The sequence below is a fragment of the Nymphalis io genome, chromosome 6, assembly GCF_905147045.1.
Source record: "Nymphalis io chromosome 6, ilAglIoxx1.1, whole genome shotgun sequence".
NCBI lineage: Eukaryota > Metazoa > Arthropoda > Insecta > Lepidoptera > Nymphalidae > Nymphalis > Nymphalis io.
Genome location: NC_065893.1, coordinates 6328064 through 6345266, shown reverse-complemented (window position 1 = coordinate 6345266; position 17203 = coordinate 6328064). Strand labels below are relative to the sequence as shown.

The following is a 17203-nucleotide window of genomic DNA, read 5'->3' as shown; positions in this document are numbered from 1 at the left end:
TGATCTCAAATTAAGCAGAGCTTGTACTATGAAAACCAGGCAACTGATATACTACTTTTCTTTTGTAAATACATACTTATATAGATAATTACACCCAGACTCAGGACAAACAGACATGTTCATGCACACAAATGTCTGTCCTGGGTGGGAGTCGAACTCATAACCTTCGGCATGAAAGACAAGTATCTACCAACCACGCCAACCGGTTAGAAGAATGAAGGAAATGCGTAAGAATAATGTGCATTAAACAACTTTTTTTTTTGTAATTGATCTTTAATCAAGTGATCGTAGGTGTAGACAAGAAAATATTGTGCAATTCGACTACACTTTGTAATTCCGACTTTAAAATATGCGTGTAAGGTTGAAATTGTTTTGATGTATGTTGACCAGGAAGTAAAGGTCACCCAGGACCGAGAGGTCGTCTGGTTGGGGGGCGACGGCAAGTTGGTTCGGCGTCGGATAGGCTGCAGCGTTTCATAGGAGTCGGTTCTTGGCCCAATTCTGAGGAACGTCGGCTTCGATTGGCTCCTGAGAGCCCCCGTCCTTCCCGGTATGGGGGTGTTCTATTACGCAGACTACACCCTCATCACCGCGACGGGACTTTCGGGAGGCTGACCGCCTGGCCGAGGTCGGGACGACTCTCACCGTGGATCGAATGGAAAAGCTGGGCCTGAGGGTCTCCATATCGAAAAGGGCGGCTCCTCTTCCACGGAGAGGCCCCCCCCCCCCGATTATCACAGTCCACAGGACGGTGATCGCGGTGCAGGCCCAGATGTATATGATACCTGGGCCTGATCCTGGACGGGCGATGGAGCTTTGGGCATTTCGTGCAACTCGGCCCGAAGCTCGTCAATGCCGCCGCCGCCTTGGGCCGCCTTCTACCCAACGTGGGAGGACCGGGATCGCTATGTCGGTGTAGTGAGGTCGATGGCACTGTACGGTGCCCTGATATAGGTGGACGCACTCACCGCACAAAACCGGTCCCTCTTGCGGAAGCCTAAGAAGGTCATAGCAGTAAGGGCGATCAGGGGGTATTACCCTCGGAAGCGAGGTGTGTTGGTCGGAGATGGTCTCCTTCTGTGATAGTGTTATATCGCAAAAGGAGGCCGCCGAGTGGGAGCGGGAAGAAGATGCCGCTTTAGACCCGCTCCGCCGGAAAAGTCCGAGGAAAAGAAAGAGGCGCTATGCGCACTTTCTCCCCCGCCACATTAGGCACCGCCGGGACTAGGGGGGTAACAGTACCCTGGGAACCCTCCCTAGAAAATGGAGGCACGTATATGCGGGCCGGCCGGCAAGTAAAGGTCGTAACAATTAGATCCCGAGATCCTGGATTCAAACTCCGGGTCAGGCCAATAAAAAAGTATTAGGTGTTCAGGCGAAATAATATATTTAATAGCAGCCTGGAGTCAAATAGTTGTAAGGCACACGCTGTGTGTACACACCCCCAAGAGACCTCGGAAAGCAAGAAAACTTGGTCTTGCACCTAAACCCTTTCAGTCGTGTCGAATATGAAAATAAAAACGAATTAATATAGATTATAGTTTATTATGACATGTGTTACACAACAATCATTTTTCCTTACAATTCTACCAAACACCCATTTCCGGCATTTGTATTAGTTTGATATTGGAATGACATTAATTGTTTAAGCATTATTAATTATACACAATATAGTACATTATAGAGTACAGTACTAGAGTACAGTAATAACCCATATCTTATTTCACATTAATAAGTACATACATACAGTATGTAGTAATAGGAAATTTGGGAAAAGCTCACCCATACTTATACTTACATACATACTTCTATATTTAAATATATGAAAGCAAACAGAGATAACACAACAGAGCAATTTTAACTTCGTAATATTTTTTTCTATTTATGATTTAAAAAATGCCTCACACTATGAAAATTTTGAAACATCCAGACACTAATGAGGTCCGTCCAATTTCTAGTTCGTCTAGTTCATTCAAACAGTATTTTGAGCTAATGGTTGTCATTTTAATTAAAATGAAAATACTTAACTAATTGGCACAGTTTCATTCAAAAATGAATTAAAAAATAACTTATAAGAGATTCCTAACGAATAGCTTTAACATTACAAAATAAGAACTACAAATATTAAAAATGATTATTCAACTGAAGGATTAATATGAAAAATATATTAGTTAAAAAGATCAGACAAACAAAGCAGTGTCTATTTTTTACAAAAAATAAAACTACAAACTATAAGGACACTTTCATCCCAGTCATTGTTGTTACACAACAAAGCTTTTCTTACAGATAAAATACACACAGATTTAAAAGTTCTATACACACATATCTAGTATACATATATAAATCTTATCTATGTGCAACGAGTTTTAAAAGTGTTGATAAAAATTACTCGAATTTAACATTTAAAGATGACTTAAAAATTCAAGTAAATATAGAAGTTACTTTGAAATAACTTTCAAGAAAACTTGTTGAGGCAATATAATCCCAATAATCCATTGTAATGGTAAATCCATATGAAATTTAAAACATACATACATAAACTTGCAAATAAGAATAATATAAAGGAATATTAAATATATATTTTCTTTTATTAATGTAAATACAAGTAACATTTAAAAAGGATACAAGTTTTGTATCTCTTATTCTTTTTATGTCTATAATTTATGTTATCACTGATAACCAAACCTTATTTTATAAAGAAAACAGAATATTATTAATTAAAATGAAATCTTGTTATATATGATATTCATGGTTATTTCGTAACCGTTAATAAGTGGGAAAGAGAATTGATTATATTTATAATTGATTATCGAAATATAACAAAAAGTTATCAAAAATAACCTGTTTTTTTTTTGTGTGACCTCAATAGTTTAAACAGTTTTTTTTTTAATCTAGACAACAACACAGTTGGTGTTTTTTTACCTACAATATTTTAAAATAGGAATTACGTACATCCTTGCTGTAAAAAACAAAGTTATCCTTGTGTCGCATAACGTATCCTATGCATGTAGGATTAAATTTTAATAAGTGTCACATTACTTATAATATTATAATTGATAAGTAACTGATTCTAAATTATTTCTTCTACTTTTTAAATAGTTTTTTTTACAACAAAACAGCTTAACTCATACCTAAAATAACAAATTTAATTTACGCCATTTAGTATGTCTGTTCCATTTTCAACAACCTTCTTTTCATCTATTAATGTAAGTGATGATATTTCTTCTGATATTTCATCTTCATCTGAAAATTCAATAAGAGGTTGTTGTAAAAGTATCATGTTAAATACTTTTTGAATCAAATATTGATTTTATAATGTTAATTATTTATATCAATCAGCTTTATATTAAGAAAATGTGTTGAATTATACAAACCTGAACTGACATCTGATTGATTTCTGGGGCTCAAACGACATCCTTTAGATAAATAGTTTTTCAATTTTCCAATCGAAGCCAAAATTAGTCTGCGTGAAGAAATATATAAAATGTTAATAAACATTTTAAAAACAAAAAAAAGATGAATAAACAGGTTAAAAATATAGCTTAAAACTTAAAAGAAATAAATTAGAAACGAATAGTTGAATACGTCAAACATATGATAGATTAGTTAACCGTCAAGTTAGTTACCCCAAAAACGGTGGGCTCGGTGATAGCGGGCGCGATAGGTACTCCGGGTGGAACTGTACGGACACGTAGTAGGGGTGCGTGTCTACCAGCGCCACCTCCATGCGCGTGCGAGTCGAGTCGCGCCCCACGAACCGTAGTCCAGCCGCCTGCAGGCGCTCGATATATTCCGGGTTAACTTCGTAGCGGTGTCTGTGACGCTCTTCTATCACGTCCTTCTTATATAACTTTGCTGTAAAAGTCATATCTTAAATTTGTTTCTTTGTATGTTAAGTATTCATCAAATACAGGTTTTTGCACAACAAATTGACATTAATGTATATCCCCAACTTTACTACATATTATTTACAAAGTTATAAAATGAAAAAAAAATACCTACACAGTGCCTCGGCTATTGAGTCAAGGTCAAGGAGGGACCTTGTCGTGCCGAGGAACAAATCATTATGCAGTTGTCAAAGTCAAATGACATCTAATTAATTGATGTTAGTATTTCGATGACTTTGTGGTATTTATTTAACATGAATGTAACCAGCTAATTTTACAATATATTTATACTTACACACAACACTAGGTTCCAGATAAGTCTTCCTGTTCCCCAACCTCATGGTGCCGCCGAGGTTGCCCGGATGGTGTTCCGGCATGTCAATAACTAGTTTATCCTCACAGTCCGGGTTTACTTCCGTACTGTTAGCACCTTTTAATCCCAGCACGTTTCTAGCGAACTCAATAACAGCCGCTTGCAAGCCGAGGCATATACCTAGCATGGGCTTCTGTGTCTCTCTGCACCATTGGCATGCTTCTATCTTGCCTTCAATACCTCGCTGTCCAAATCCACCAGGAACTATTACTCCGCTAAAATATAAATAAGATCCGTAATAGATAAGAAAATCATTTATGGTGTGTTTAATATACTATTGCTTTACACAACACACAACACAACAACTGACTGTACAAAACAAATTAATTTTAACAATTTTTTGTACACAACGATGACAGTACATACAAAATCAATTGTTTGGAATTGGTTTTAAATTTTTGCTTCGTCGTTCTTACAAGTGACGTTAAATAACAGTTTGTCTACTTACTCGCTCTTACAAAGATCTTGCCATGCTTTGTGGTAGACGACAGGATCATCAATTTTTGTTTGCTTTTCCAAATTGACAGCTTCAATATAAGTTAAGTTGAGCTTACAGCAGGCCGCGATAGAAGCGTGTTGCAATGCTTTAGTAACACTTGCATAGCTGTCTTCTAACTTTGTATACTTTCCAACAAGAGCGATGTTTACTTCTTTGCGCAAATTATCAACACGCTTCGCAAGGTTACGCCATTTTTGCATAAATCTAGTAAAAACTTATATATTACTTATATGTATTTTTTTTTTAAATTACACGTAACTTAACTAAGGACTGAGAACGGCTTACACAGCGATCTCGTCATTTTAATTGTCAACACAGTGAAATCATAATAATTACAAAAAAAAATTGTCTTCACCTTTATAGTAGAGCCTAATATTTTATCATAATAGAAATAGACATGATTTGACATGAAAGGTCAATTATATTTTTACGAATTTGACTCCATATTGAAGTGGTGAGGTCATATTATAATAACAAATATTTCAAATTTGGCTATACAATTATGAAATATACAGATATGGATGGCACGGGTATTAGCGACGTACGCAACACAATTATAATCTGCGACTGTTTAGACGCCGACTATTTGGGGCCGGATTAGGTAGAAATTAACAGTAAGCAAAGCCCCTAAAGGCTAAAATGAATAAAAAAGCACTACGAATGTTACTTGGCGGAACAGACATTTACAGCTGAATCGACAACAATTTGACATTGCAAATAGGTGCTGGTCACAACTAATGTTAAAACTTTTTATTTTTTAACAACTATTGTCAACACAGACCAGAAAATGACACAGGAGGTATTACACAAGTACAGTACACAAGACAGTGTTTGCGAAAACATAAATGGTAGAGCTTTGTGCAAGCTCGTCTGGGTACGTACCACCCACTCATCAGATATTCTACCACAAAACAGCAGTACTTGGTATTGTTGTGTTCCGGTTTGAAGGGTGAGTGAGCCAGTGTAATTACAGGCACAAGGGACATAACATCTTAGTTCCCAAGGTTGGTGGCGCACTGGTGATGTAAGTGATGGTTGACATTTCTTACAATGCTAATGTCTATGGGCGTTTGTGACCACTTACCATCAGGTGGTCTATATGCTCGTCCACCTGCCTATTCTATAAAAAAAAATGCAATCTCTACACCCTCACTGTCATAATTCGATGGGATGTTAATCTAACATGACCGAAAACAGAGTCCAGGTGAGTTTGTATGTAGACATATCCAAACTCACCTGGAGTTTAGTTCACAAGATCCCAAACATTCTATTTGTTTAAGTAAATAATACAATTATTTATTTAATAAAAATAAATATGTATATTTAATAAAAATGTTATTTATACTTAATACTCAAAAAAGAATGAAAAATGTTTCAAATATAATATATTTTATAACATACCTCGATGGTCTTGGTAAGGCAATATTCAACTGTAGTCTTTCGTTTAAGTATTGGACAACACCCTGAGCTTCCATCAGGAGTGGGACGTGGTAAACTGAAGTAAGGTCATGGATGCATATAACCTTGAAATATAAAAATGTTGGCAATGACATTAATAAAATATATATATTACACTTATTTTAAGTAGAACCCGCATCAAACGTGACTGCTCCACTCCTGTTGATACTATTTATGTCAGGCTATAACCTCAATAAATAACCTATCTAAAGCAAAAAATATTCCCAATAGTACTGATAGATATTTTAACGCATTACTAAAGACAATTTTAAAATCCTTAAGCTTTAAATTTTTAAAAACATTAAAAGACCACAACATACAGCCGAATTTGAATTCCACAAATATTTTATATATGGATGGTGTTTTACTATTGAGGGGTATTTTTTTAAGTTATGTGTCTATTTGTTCTAACAAAAATATTTACCTGTTCTGGTGCAACATGGCAGAAGTTTGATATTTTTTCTTTGACATTATGGTTAATAGGTTTTTCAGAGCGACATAAAATCAAATCAGGTGACAATCCGAGACCACGTAATTCACGAACTGATGATTGTGTTGGCTTAGTTTTAGGTTCACCAGTTGACCTCGGCTAAAAATTATAAAAATACACTATTATCAATTTGAGAATAAAATATTCAATGTCAATATACAAACATAAAATTTTGTTTGATAAATCACGACAATTTACTTTATTGGGCCTAAGAAAGTTTGAGCTATACATTACAGAATATTTTAATATAAATAAGATATAAATATTATATCAATATACTGATTTAAGTTTTTTATTAATTTTTTTATTGAAGGTTTGCTAGTGGATGTTACATAAATAATATTTTAATAAATTATGTACTAAAACTAAAAACATTTTATGTACACTCATTTGAAAGCAAACACTGCATGCATAGTGTTCTTGAGTCGATTACAATTTCATAAAAGTATTAGTGCTTGATTAATAAGTAACAATAAAGAGTAAGTTTATTGTTACTTATTAATCAAATCTTAAAGGTTTTACTAAAATTTAAATTAAAAGCTAGTATGCACTTATATGAGCTTAATGTTAAACTGATTAAACAAAAGTAATATCATCATTCTTTATCTACCATTGGTATTAAAGAGACATGAGCACAGCAAAAATTCTCCCTTTTTACTCGAAATTGAAACTGTCTAAATGCTTCTACAAATGACATCCCTTCTATATCTCCGATGGTGCCACCCAATTCTACAATACACACTTTTGGTGGTGTGTTTTCTGGTGTTACAGGGATATGAGCTACTCTTTGCACCCATTCTTGTATAGCATCGGTTATGTGTGGTATTACTGGAAGAAAAAAATATTTTGGTTACATTCAAAGGCATAAAGAGTTATACATATAGTCTAGACTTATAAATTTAACATGTGTATCTTAAAAATGATATACAGTTTGTTTTATGTGAAATAATAAGTTATTAAATTATTTATACCTTGCACAGTCTTTCCCAGATAGTCTCCTCGTCGCTCACGTTCTATAACTTGCTGGTATATTTTACCAGTTGTAATATTATTATCCCTATGTAATGTTATATCTAAAAAGCGCTCATAGTTGCCAAGATCAAGATCAACTTCCCCACCGTCATCGAGTACGTAAACTTCACCTAGGAAATATAAATAGACAATATATTCAAAATGGATTTGACGTGCGTAAAAATTTAAAACCATAATGATATTAAATTGAAACTAACCATGTTCATAGGGAGAAAATGTTCCTGCGTCGATGTTAATGTATGGATCAATTTTAATTGAAGTCACATCAATTCCACAGCTCTTTAGAATCGTGCCAAATGAACTTGCAATGACACCTTTACCAACACCACTAATAACTCCACCAGTGACCAAAATGTACTTCAAATCCGGCATCTTGGTACAAAAATATTTATTTTTTTACAAAAGCAAATAAAAATGGTAAAAAAATAGGGTAAACCAGAATCGCGTATATATTATATTTGTATGCGCACATTTACGTTATAACCACAAAATTACACGCGCAAAACACAACACTTATTGCGAACCGCGCGGTTGCTGTAAATTGACAATTGGGAATTGATTAGTTAGGTAGGTAGCAGGTATACTATTTCAATTCATCGAATACTTAACAATTGACAGTTGACACATTGATTGAAATTGAAAGTAATAAAATTATTACCAGTTTCAATACAATTTCATTACTTCTTTATTAATTTTTTAATGTGAAACAGTGCTATCAGCGCAGACATCTCAATCGCGGTTTCACGGCCCCTTGGTCTATTAGTTTCTCTGTCTACGACTATCAGTCATAAAATTAAATGATAAAATAGGGACAACAACTACATTAGAAATTCTAGTACCTTTAATACCCATGAGCTTATGTTACCTAATGAAAACTGTACTAAGGTTTTATATTAAACCAACAATAAACATATTTTATTGTAACGCTCTTTATCACTTTTATATTTCTCATTTTGTAACATAATCAATAATGGTTTTTTTTATATTTTTTTGTTAATAAGTCTTCGTAATGCACTGGTTACACGGTTGTATGTGCCTCGCCTAGTCTCGTCCCACGGTCGCATATGTATTTGCTTTACATGATATAAGTTTATAGTTATATATAATTGTCATTTCAACATAAATATTTTACGTTACATAATAAATTTTAATGCTAGCTTGTGATGCAAAATTACGGGTGAAAATATTTTATAATCAATTTGAACTGGCAACAATAAAAAAATATCATATTGATTATGCCGCATAATATAATACTATGTGAGCGGCTTTATAGTTTATCTGTTTATCACGCTTTGTAGAAATAAAAATGACAGAAGACTGACATTTGACATTTAGTTTTGATATACTTGTGATCAACAAAGGATAATATTAAGTAGGCACCTAAATATCTTTTAGAGCCTTAAACCTTCAATTCTAAAAATATAAGTATATATATAACTGACGTAGATACACACAACTTTAAAATCACTTTAAAAAAAAATCATGCCTAAGTATTACTGCGACTATTGTGATACATATTTGACGCATGATTCCCCGAGTGTAAGAAAAACTCATTGTACTGGAAGAAAACACAAGGATAACGTTAAATTTTACTATCAGAAATGGATGGAAGAACAAGCGCAAAACCTTATTGACGCTACGACAGCCGCATTTAAAGCTGGTAAAATTGCACAAAATCCATTTGGAAATAAAGGTGCTGCTATTCCACCTCCCTGGGACCCTTCCGTTATGGGTCCAGGAGGACCAAGGCCACCAGTACCAACACCTGGTGGCCCACCTGGCATGATACCACCACCATCTATGGGTCCTGGTGGGCCTATGGCTCCACCTATGATGATGGGTCCACATGGTCCTATGCCTCCAATGATGGGTATGAGGCCACCAATGATGGGTCCACTCATGGGCCCAATGGGCCCGATGGGCCCCATGGGACAGATGCGACCACCTTTAATGAATGGACCTTCTATGATTAAATAACATAAGGTGAAAGTTTCAGACAATGAGTGCGAGGAGGGACTGTTTAAAGTTGAAATATAGTATGATTGTAAGTTTCATATACTTGTGTCAAATAAATAAATAATTATAAAGTATGAGTTTTTATTGATTAAGTGAGTAAAATATGAAAGTAATCTATAATTAGTTTTATACATTTATATTCATTAAGATTTAGAACAGTTAAGTTACATTAGCAGTCGCAAATTTGTACATACATACAATATACAGTTTTCATCTGAGAATACACTGAATAATCCATATTTTTGTTGTTTTATAATTTTAAAATTTCTCTAACTGCATTGTTCAAAATAACTAATACATATTATTGATTAATATTTAATTAAACTAACCGAGATGTCCCAATGATTTGATGATAATTGTAAGAACTCGTGAATTTTAATCAATGATTGTGGGTTCAAACCCAAGCAAGCACCACTGAATTTTTCATGTGCTTAATTTGTGAATATAATTCATCTCGTGCTTTCGGTGAAGGAAAACCTCGTGAGGAAACCTGTATGTGTCTAATTTCACCGAAATTCTTCCACATGTGTATTCCACCAATCCACATAGGAGCAGCATAGTGGAATAAGCTCCAAGCCTTCTCAAAAAGAGGAGAGGAGGCCTTTAGCCCAGCAGTGAGATATTCACAGGCTGTTACGAACGCACGATACCTTTTAAATGCTTGAACAGAATTGGGTGTATCGTATCGTTGGAATTCCTACATCAACCCCAGTGACACTGGCTATAATTTGTTTAAAAAAACAATAGTGCAGCTGTGTGTTTTTAATTTATTTTCCATTTAAATAAGTAATGTTATTGATAGATACATGATAAGGTACAATGTAGTCAGACTAACTTTTAATATATATTTAATTTGATACAAAAGTGTAAGTTGGTGTGCACTTTTACATAATATTTGTTGTAATTAAACTTTATTTCCATTGTCTTTTAATTATTAAAATATATATATAAATATGTTCTTAAAGATAGATGTAAAAGAGAGGTACATTTTTTAATGTACAACTACTATAAACAATAAAAAATGTATATATTCATAACATTTTATAACTACTTTTGACAAAATCCTTTAAACTTATCGTTAGTTAGTACTGTACATATACTATATTACGAGTTTAAAGGATTTTGAACATATGGGGTTACAATATCACACTTTAAATTTAATATACAATTTACATAGATATCTTGTTAAATTCATTGTACTATTTCTGAATGAGAAGACGTTGTGTTCGCTGGTAATGATGAAGGAGGCGATATTTCTTGTCGGATAGAAAATATAATTCCTGTCAGATCAACCAACAATAACACAGCACTTATCATTGGTAACACTCCATCTAGCACGAGTGCGGCGTGTTGTTTACTGATCGAGCTTTCTTTTAACTCCTTGAACACGATGAAAGATACAGTTATTTGAATACTACAGCACGCCACGAGAGCATATATTTGTAAAAACGGAGAAGCATAACGTTTATGTACAGCTCCAAACACAAAAATACCTATGAACAAGTAAGTAGTAAACAAAGCCGTAGGAGCAGTTAATGCATGTGATATTCCTAATGTTGGCGTTGCTCTTTCGTTTATCAGGTTAGCAGTATTAACAACCAAAATAAAAAAACGTAGCTTTATAGAACAACGTTCTGCGCTCATTGAATTGTTTACACATACACTTGAATTACACTTCATGGATTCTATCAATATGTATTACTATTGTTTTGTAATTGATTCTTGAGTTGTTATTTGATTCTATAATAAAATAATTGAGTTCCAAAACAAGCGAACTGCTTTCGATGATTCCAGCACCAACTTTAACCGTTTTGACCATTTTTGATAGAAAAATGTCAATGTACTTAAAGTTACACGTCATTTAAGCTTATTTTGGTAAGAAAAAAGTCCTTAAGTAATTTTATCTTCTTTTACCTTTTACTGCACTGAATGTAGCGTTTGTGTTGGCAGCATATGTACAAGGCGTAGACTGAAAAGCAGCCTAGCTGAGACTACGACCTTTTCACCAAATTATCAAATATCATATTGTTAACTCTTTTTTTATGGTTTTGTACCTTAACTTTTTTTGTCTTTGTTTCTTTTTGGTGAATAAAGTTATTTATTATTATTATTATTAAGCCTTGTAATATGTTTTTTTTGCACACTAGCATCAACCCTTTTACAATGTTTATTTTGCAAAGTTCCCACAGCTGGGCAAAGGTCTTCTCTTCTTTTGAGGTTTCGAGCGTATTATACCACGCTGCTCCAATGCAGGTTGGTGGATACACATGTGGCGGTATTTCATCCAACACATGCAGGTTTCCTCATGTTGTTTTTCTTCACTGCGTAGCGCGTGATAAATTATATACACAAACTTGCTAATCGCCCCTGCTTCGAATGAATAAATAATAAGAAAAATGTATTTTGGATAGGATATGCGTAAAATCTGTTCTTAGTGAGCGTCTACGTCAGGGGAGGAGTAAATGTGACAAATATCAAGTTAATTCGGCGAATAGTTTAGGAGATCTCATGATTAGTATTATTTCGCTTATATATATATTAAGTACGTGAAAATTCTGAGGTGCTTGCCCGGTTTGAACTCGCAATCTTCGGACATGATACACGGGTTCTCGTCACTATATTCTCCATACTCTCGGGCCATATTCTCTTATCTGATAATCTTTAGGTAAAAAATAGTAAGTAGTCTTAAGTGTGTTTATAATAAAACTTACTTTATGACTGTCGGTCAAAATGTAATTTAGTTATCACAATGTTCTCTAAATATTTTTCTCGTAAAGATCGTAACATTCATTTAAATTATTAAGCAGATGTAACTTATTTGTTGAAAATGTAGCAATGGTTTTTAATCCATAAACTATATTTTATTTTATTTTGTCTATTACACGGTGTGTCAGTATTTGATATAATATTACGTGGCTACAAAAAGGAACACTATTTATTTCATTACGGATTAACTTATTTAATAAAATACTTTAAAATATGTTCAAAACGTTTAATTAAATTTTTTAATAACTTAAAAACCCAAAACTCAAAATTAATTACATAGTACGTTTACACAATAAATACTTACGGATTATTTTGTAATTATGCTTACAATAATATCTTAATTTTATAAACTAAGATTGGCCCCAAAAGAGCTATTTAAAAAAAGGATAGAAAACAAAATATCGTCGATAAGTAGATTGAACACTGGATGTACATTAATAATACCATATCAATGGCACACTAAGCAAGAACAGACTAGATTAAAGCTTCTTTTATTATTTCATTTCCATATTTACAAATGAACAAATGGCAATAAGCACCTCTTCAATACAGTAACTTATAATTATCATAAGGCTGTCTCCAACGTTGAAGGCGAAGTTTTTTCCCTATCAGGTGAAGTATTATTTCTTAAAGCCGTACCAGAATTTAAGCTTTTAAAGGATGTCAATTGTGGTAAAGGTTTTTCTGGAGCACTTTTAAAGAATTCCGCACGTTTGGCTTGCATTATTTCCGATCTAGATAAAGTATGTGAATTGGTATAATCATTGTCGATTGGAAAGACGCCTTGATTTATAGAAATATTTAAGCTATGCTCTTTATTTAATTTATGCTCATTTATCGGTATCAAGGACCTCCGAGCTCCAAAATGTTGATTAGTTAAAATAGGAACTGTTTTTGACGGTGGGTTTATTGGAGACGTTTCAGATTTCTCTCCTGAGCTATTCGAATTTTCATCTTCATTGTTTGCTTCAGGTATGGGCGTGGAAAGGACATCAGATCTCGGACTTGAGAATCGCCATTGCGATTTTGGAGATAAAAGAATTTTTGCCGTATTTTTGTGATCTTTTAATAAGCTATTTGTCCTACCTGGTGATAGTGGTTGGTTGTTAGATTTTATAATCTTTCTGTGGCTATAAGTTTTCGGAGAACCGCTTAGATCAAGAATATTAATTTGTGACCTATTTCCTGGTGGTGTCATGGGAATTTGTATTTTTTCTTTTGAAAGTTTCAGTTGCTCGACGGCGGAAAGCTTATTTGACTTATTCTGAACATTTATTGTATTCAATTTCACACTGTGCTGTAAAAGTAATTTTTTAAAATCTAATCTTGATGTTTGTTGCAGTGGGCCGTATCTATCTGCACAAGATTCTTGTTTATGTGTATTAAAGGTTCCTAAAGGGTAAGCCCCTGTGTTTTGTTTATCTAGATTTATATTGGACCGAGTTTTATAGTCTCCTATGTAGCCAGTTTCTGGATAGCGTTGACTGCCTTTATGAAAGAATGATGCCTCAGAACTTACTGGTGATAAGTTGATTGTGTTAAGGAAAGGTGAATCGGCTATTTCTGATGTTTCCTTAATATTGAGCTTCTTCTTACTTTTATGTATGACTGCATAAAGTTCTTCATTTGTCATCGTCGATTTAACAGGAGAAAGAAGCTTGGAAGTTATATTTACTACATTCTCTTTATTCGTTGGAGTAGATGATTTGAATGTTGCTGATGTTCGAGGATCTATTGGTGATATCTTTATGGATTGTTCAATGCGAGGCGCAAGTTGTCGATTATCTGATTGTGAATCTGTAGACGCATTATTTGGACTATTTAATGACCTTTGATCCATAACGATTGTTCTTTCAGCTGATATAGTCGATGTACTTTTTGGTAATGTCCAAAATTTATTTTGAACGCTAGCATTTTCATTTTCATAAATAACAACACCATGTTTGCCACGAAGGTGTGCCGTATGGTACTGATGCATGGTTGGATAGAAAGGGTTTAAGTCGACAGTGGGAGATATATCTTGGTCTCGAAATTGATATTTGGATGGTGTGCCAGCATTAGATTTTCGATAGTCTGAAATGAAAATGGAAATTTAGTTGTTACAAAATTATTCAAGGGTTTTTTACGTAAACCATATTAATTGAACTTGAACATGATAATATAGGCAGCATACGTAACATTTCACAAGAAATACAAGCAGTTTTAATTACTTGTCGCTTTAAAAAATTGTTAATTTAATATCCGTTACCCAATAACATTTATAAAATAACTAAATATTATAATTACAATATTTTTCTCTTAATTTTTAATAGTAACAATATTTAAAATTGCATTAATAATAATACATATTCTTAGGTTAACTTAAATTTAATTTAAAAATTTGCATGCAAAGTGGAGACCCAGAACCCATAACTAAGTGAATTTTAAACTACTGTTAATTCCATATTTCGGTTCAAATATATTTTATGGATGTAAAAGTGCATGGTATTTACTAAATTATTAGGTTTATATTTATAAAATTTTAATAACCATTAAAAATATTAAACATAACTAAAATTAATTATTCAATGTCGCAATTATAATTAAATATAATATTACACAAGATATAATATTAAACTATATTTTGAAATTGCGTAAATAAATTAAAAGCACCAATAACCCGTTTGTTTACACTTCACAATACTAAGATTAACGATCATATTCATTATATTTATTGACATAGTTCAATAAAGTCATAAATCGTTAATGTTTTTGTAAATTGCATTTTATAATGTAAAAGTGACAAGTTTTTGGCATTTTAATTTTCAGTTTTATTAGTATATATACATGCAAAGAAAAAACCATGCTAAAAGCAATAATAACATTACCTTCGAAGAACTTGATCTTAACAAAGTTGCAACCATTGGAAGCAATCTCGTTCGTTGTGAAAAGCGATGTTATGATCAGTAATATTAATTAAAATACATCTTTTCTTTGGATAATTAAAAATAAAACCTTATTCTTTAATATTCTAAATAACTTAGTGCCAATTCTAATGTATTGACCTTTAAATCAGTTAATATATGGTTATAATGAAATTGAGTTAATATTATTATTCAGTTCTCAAGATTCTTTTTCGTATTTGTTTTATGCAGTGTGATTGGGCGCAGTGTTTATAGACTTAATTCCCATTTGTCATTTAAATACGAATTAAATTCTATTGCGTGATGTTTCTCAGTTTTATGCTTCAAGTTGTCATCTTAATCATTTCATAGGTAAAGTAAAAGAACATCTTATAACAGAACTTAATTCTTATTATTAATTAATTGTTAAAGGTGCGCGGCAACTTGAAAATGAGATGGGGTGAAGTGCGGATGAGAGCAACAGGAGTGAAATTAAATGAAATAAGTGCGTTAATTTACAATAATTGTATAATATTATTTACAATAACACATATTGACAAAAAATAATGTCACACCATGCACTTCATACAAAAAATAATAACTATTCGTAAGCTGTGCACACACGGGTGAAGGAAGCCACCATGCATTTAATTGTACAAAATTGTATTTAAAATTTTAAACATAATGACAAACAGATTTTGCACATTAAAATTCTACGATAAAAGATTTTAAATTCATAAAATATAATCTATCACAGAAATAAATTAGCTAAGTTAGGCAAGGAAGACGAATAAAATCCTAATGGACGGAAATTACTACAATTAAATCAGTGAACCTATTTATATTATAATTACATTATATTTAATAACATTGCTTAAAATTATTTAACTTTATAAATTTAAAACAAACAATTTAATTAAAAAAATCTAAATAGATTAATCCTTAATTTATATATATTAATAAGAAATTAGATTTAAGCGTAAAAAAGACGGGTAACAGCCAAAAAGGATAACGGTAAAATATTTAATGAAGTGCAAGATAATTTTTACCAAATTTCAGTTCCATAATCAGATTCTGAAATTGATAAAATTCGAGCTCTATGCATCGATCCGTCATAAGGAACAGTTACTTTACTAGGGCTAAGAGGACAAGCTGGTGGAGAATGTAATAGACATACATTTTCAGGTTCGGAATCTAATATGGCACTTAACATATCTATAGCCTTGTCTCTGTTATCCGGGACTAAGGCAATAGTATGTCTTTTTGGTAAAGGTGTGTTTAACGGACTCAATGCTAAAGCTGATAATTCGGCTTCAAATTTGTCATCGAAATTATTAGGGATATTGTTGACGCATTCACAGATGATACTACGTTTACCGTTTTTATGATGTAATTTAGGAGACACCGTGGATGGATAGTTTATTTGTTCGCGAAGCAAATCAGCTGCAATTTCCGCTTGAATCATTTCAAACGAGTTTACCTTTCTAGCATTGCTGCTGAAGCTATCGAGTTTAAGTAACTTTTTTATGGGCATCAATGGCGAATTGGCAAGTTTATAGCTATCACTTCGTTTTATCTTATTACACAGAGATTTGTCATAACTTTCATTATTAGGAACGCTTGAATTTACATTTTCACCAACATTATTTCTACTTATAAACATTTTCATTACTTCGGCTACTTTTTTACTACCAGTTTTATTAAAATCATTTACGCATTCATTTTTTAAAATAACCGATGTTTGGAAGTTAGGCACAAAAGGAATTATTTCTTCACTGCCAGAATATTCTAAATTGGAAT

The 17203-nt window shown here is 32.9% G+C and overlaps 3 protein-coding genes across 3 annotated transcripts in view; 1 reads left to right on the top strand and 2 right to left on the bottom strand.

Moving 5' to 3' along the window:
* Positions 1-1529: 1529 nt before the first annotated feature.
* Positions 1530-8306, bottom strand: LOC126768913 (CTP synthase). Its single transcript, XM_050487335.1, has 10 exons — positions 7937-8306; positions 7679-7849; positions 7318-7535; positions 6642-6806; positions 6161-6282; positions 4709-4963; positions 4183-4475; positions 3627-3855; positions 3375-3463; positions 1530-3243 (listed from the first exon to the last, which is right to left on the bottom strand). Exons 1-10 carry the CDS (start codon positions 8109-8111, stop codon positions 3146-3148), a joined length of 1815 nt encoding a protein of 604 aa, XP_050343292.1. The 5' UTR covers positions 8112-8306; the 3' UTR covers positions 1530-3145.
* Positions 8307-9062: 756 nt separating this feature from the next.
* On the top strand, positions 9063-9826 carry LOC126769049 (U1 small nuclear ribonucleoprotein C). The gene has a single exon (XM_050487599.1). The coding sequence runs from the start codon at positions 9222-9224 to the stop codon at positions 9714-9716; it is 495 nt and encodes a 164-aa protein (XP_050343556.1). The 5' UTR covers positions 9063-9221; the 3' UTR covers positions 9717-9826.
* A 2907-nt stretch (positions 9827-12733) lies between these two features.
* LOC126768865 (uncharacterized) overlaps positions 12734-17203 on the bottom strand; it is a 57327-nt gene continuing 52857 nt past the window's right edge. The window contains exon 7 of the mRNA XM_050487239.1: positions 12734-14594. Coding sequence (XP_050343196.1) covers positions 13087-14594 — 1508 coding nt within the window. The 3' untranslated portion in view covers positions 12734-13086. The remainder of the gene's footprint in view (positions 14595-17203) is intronic.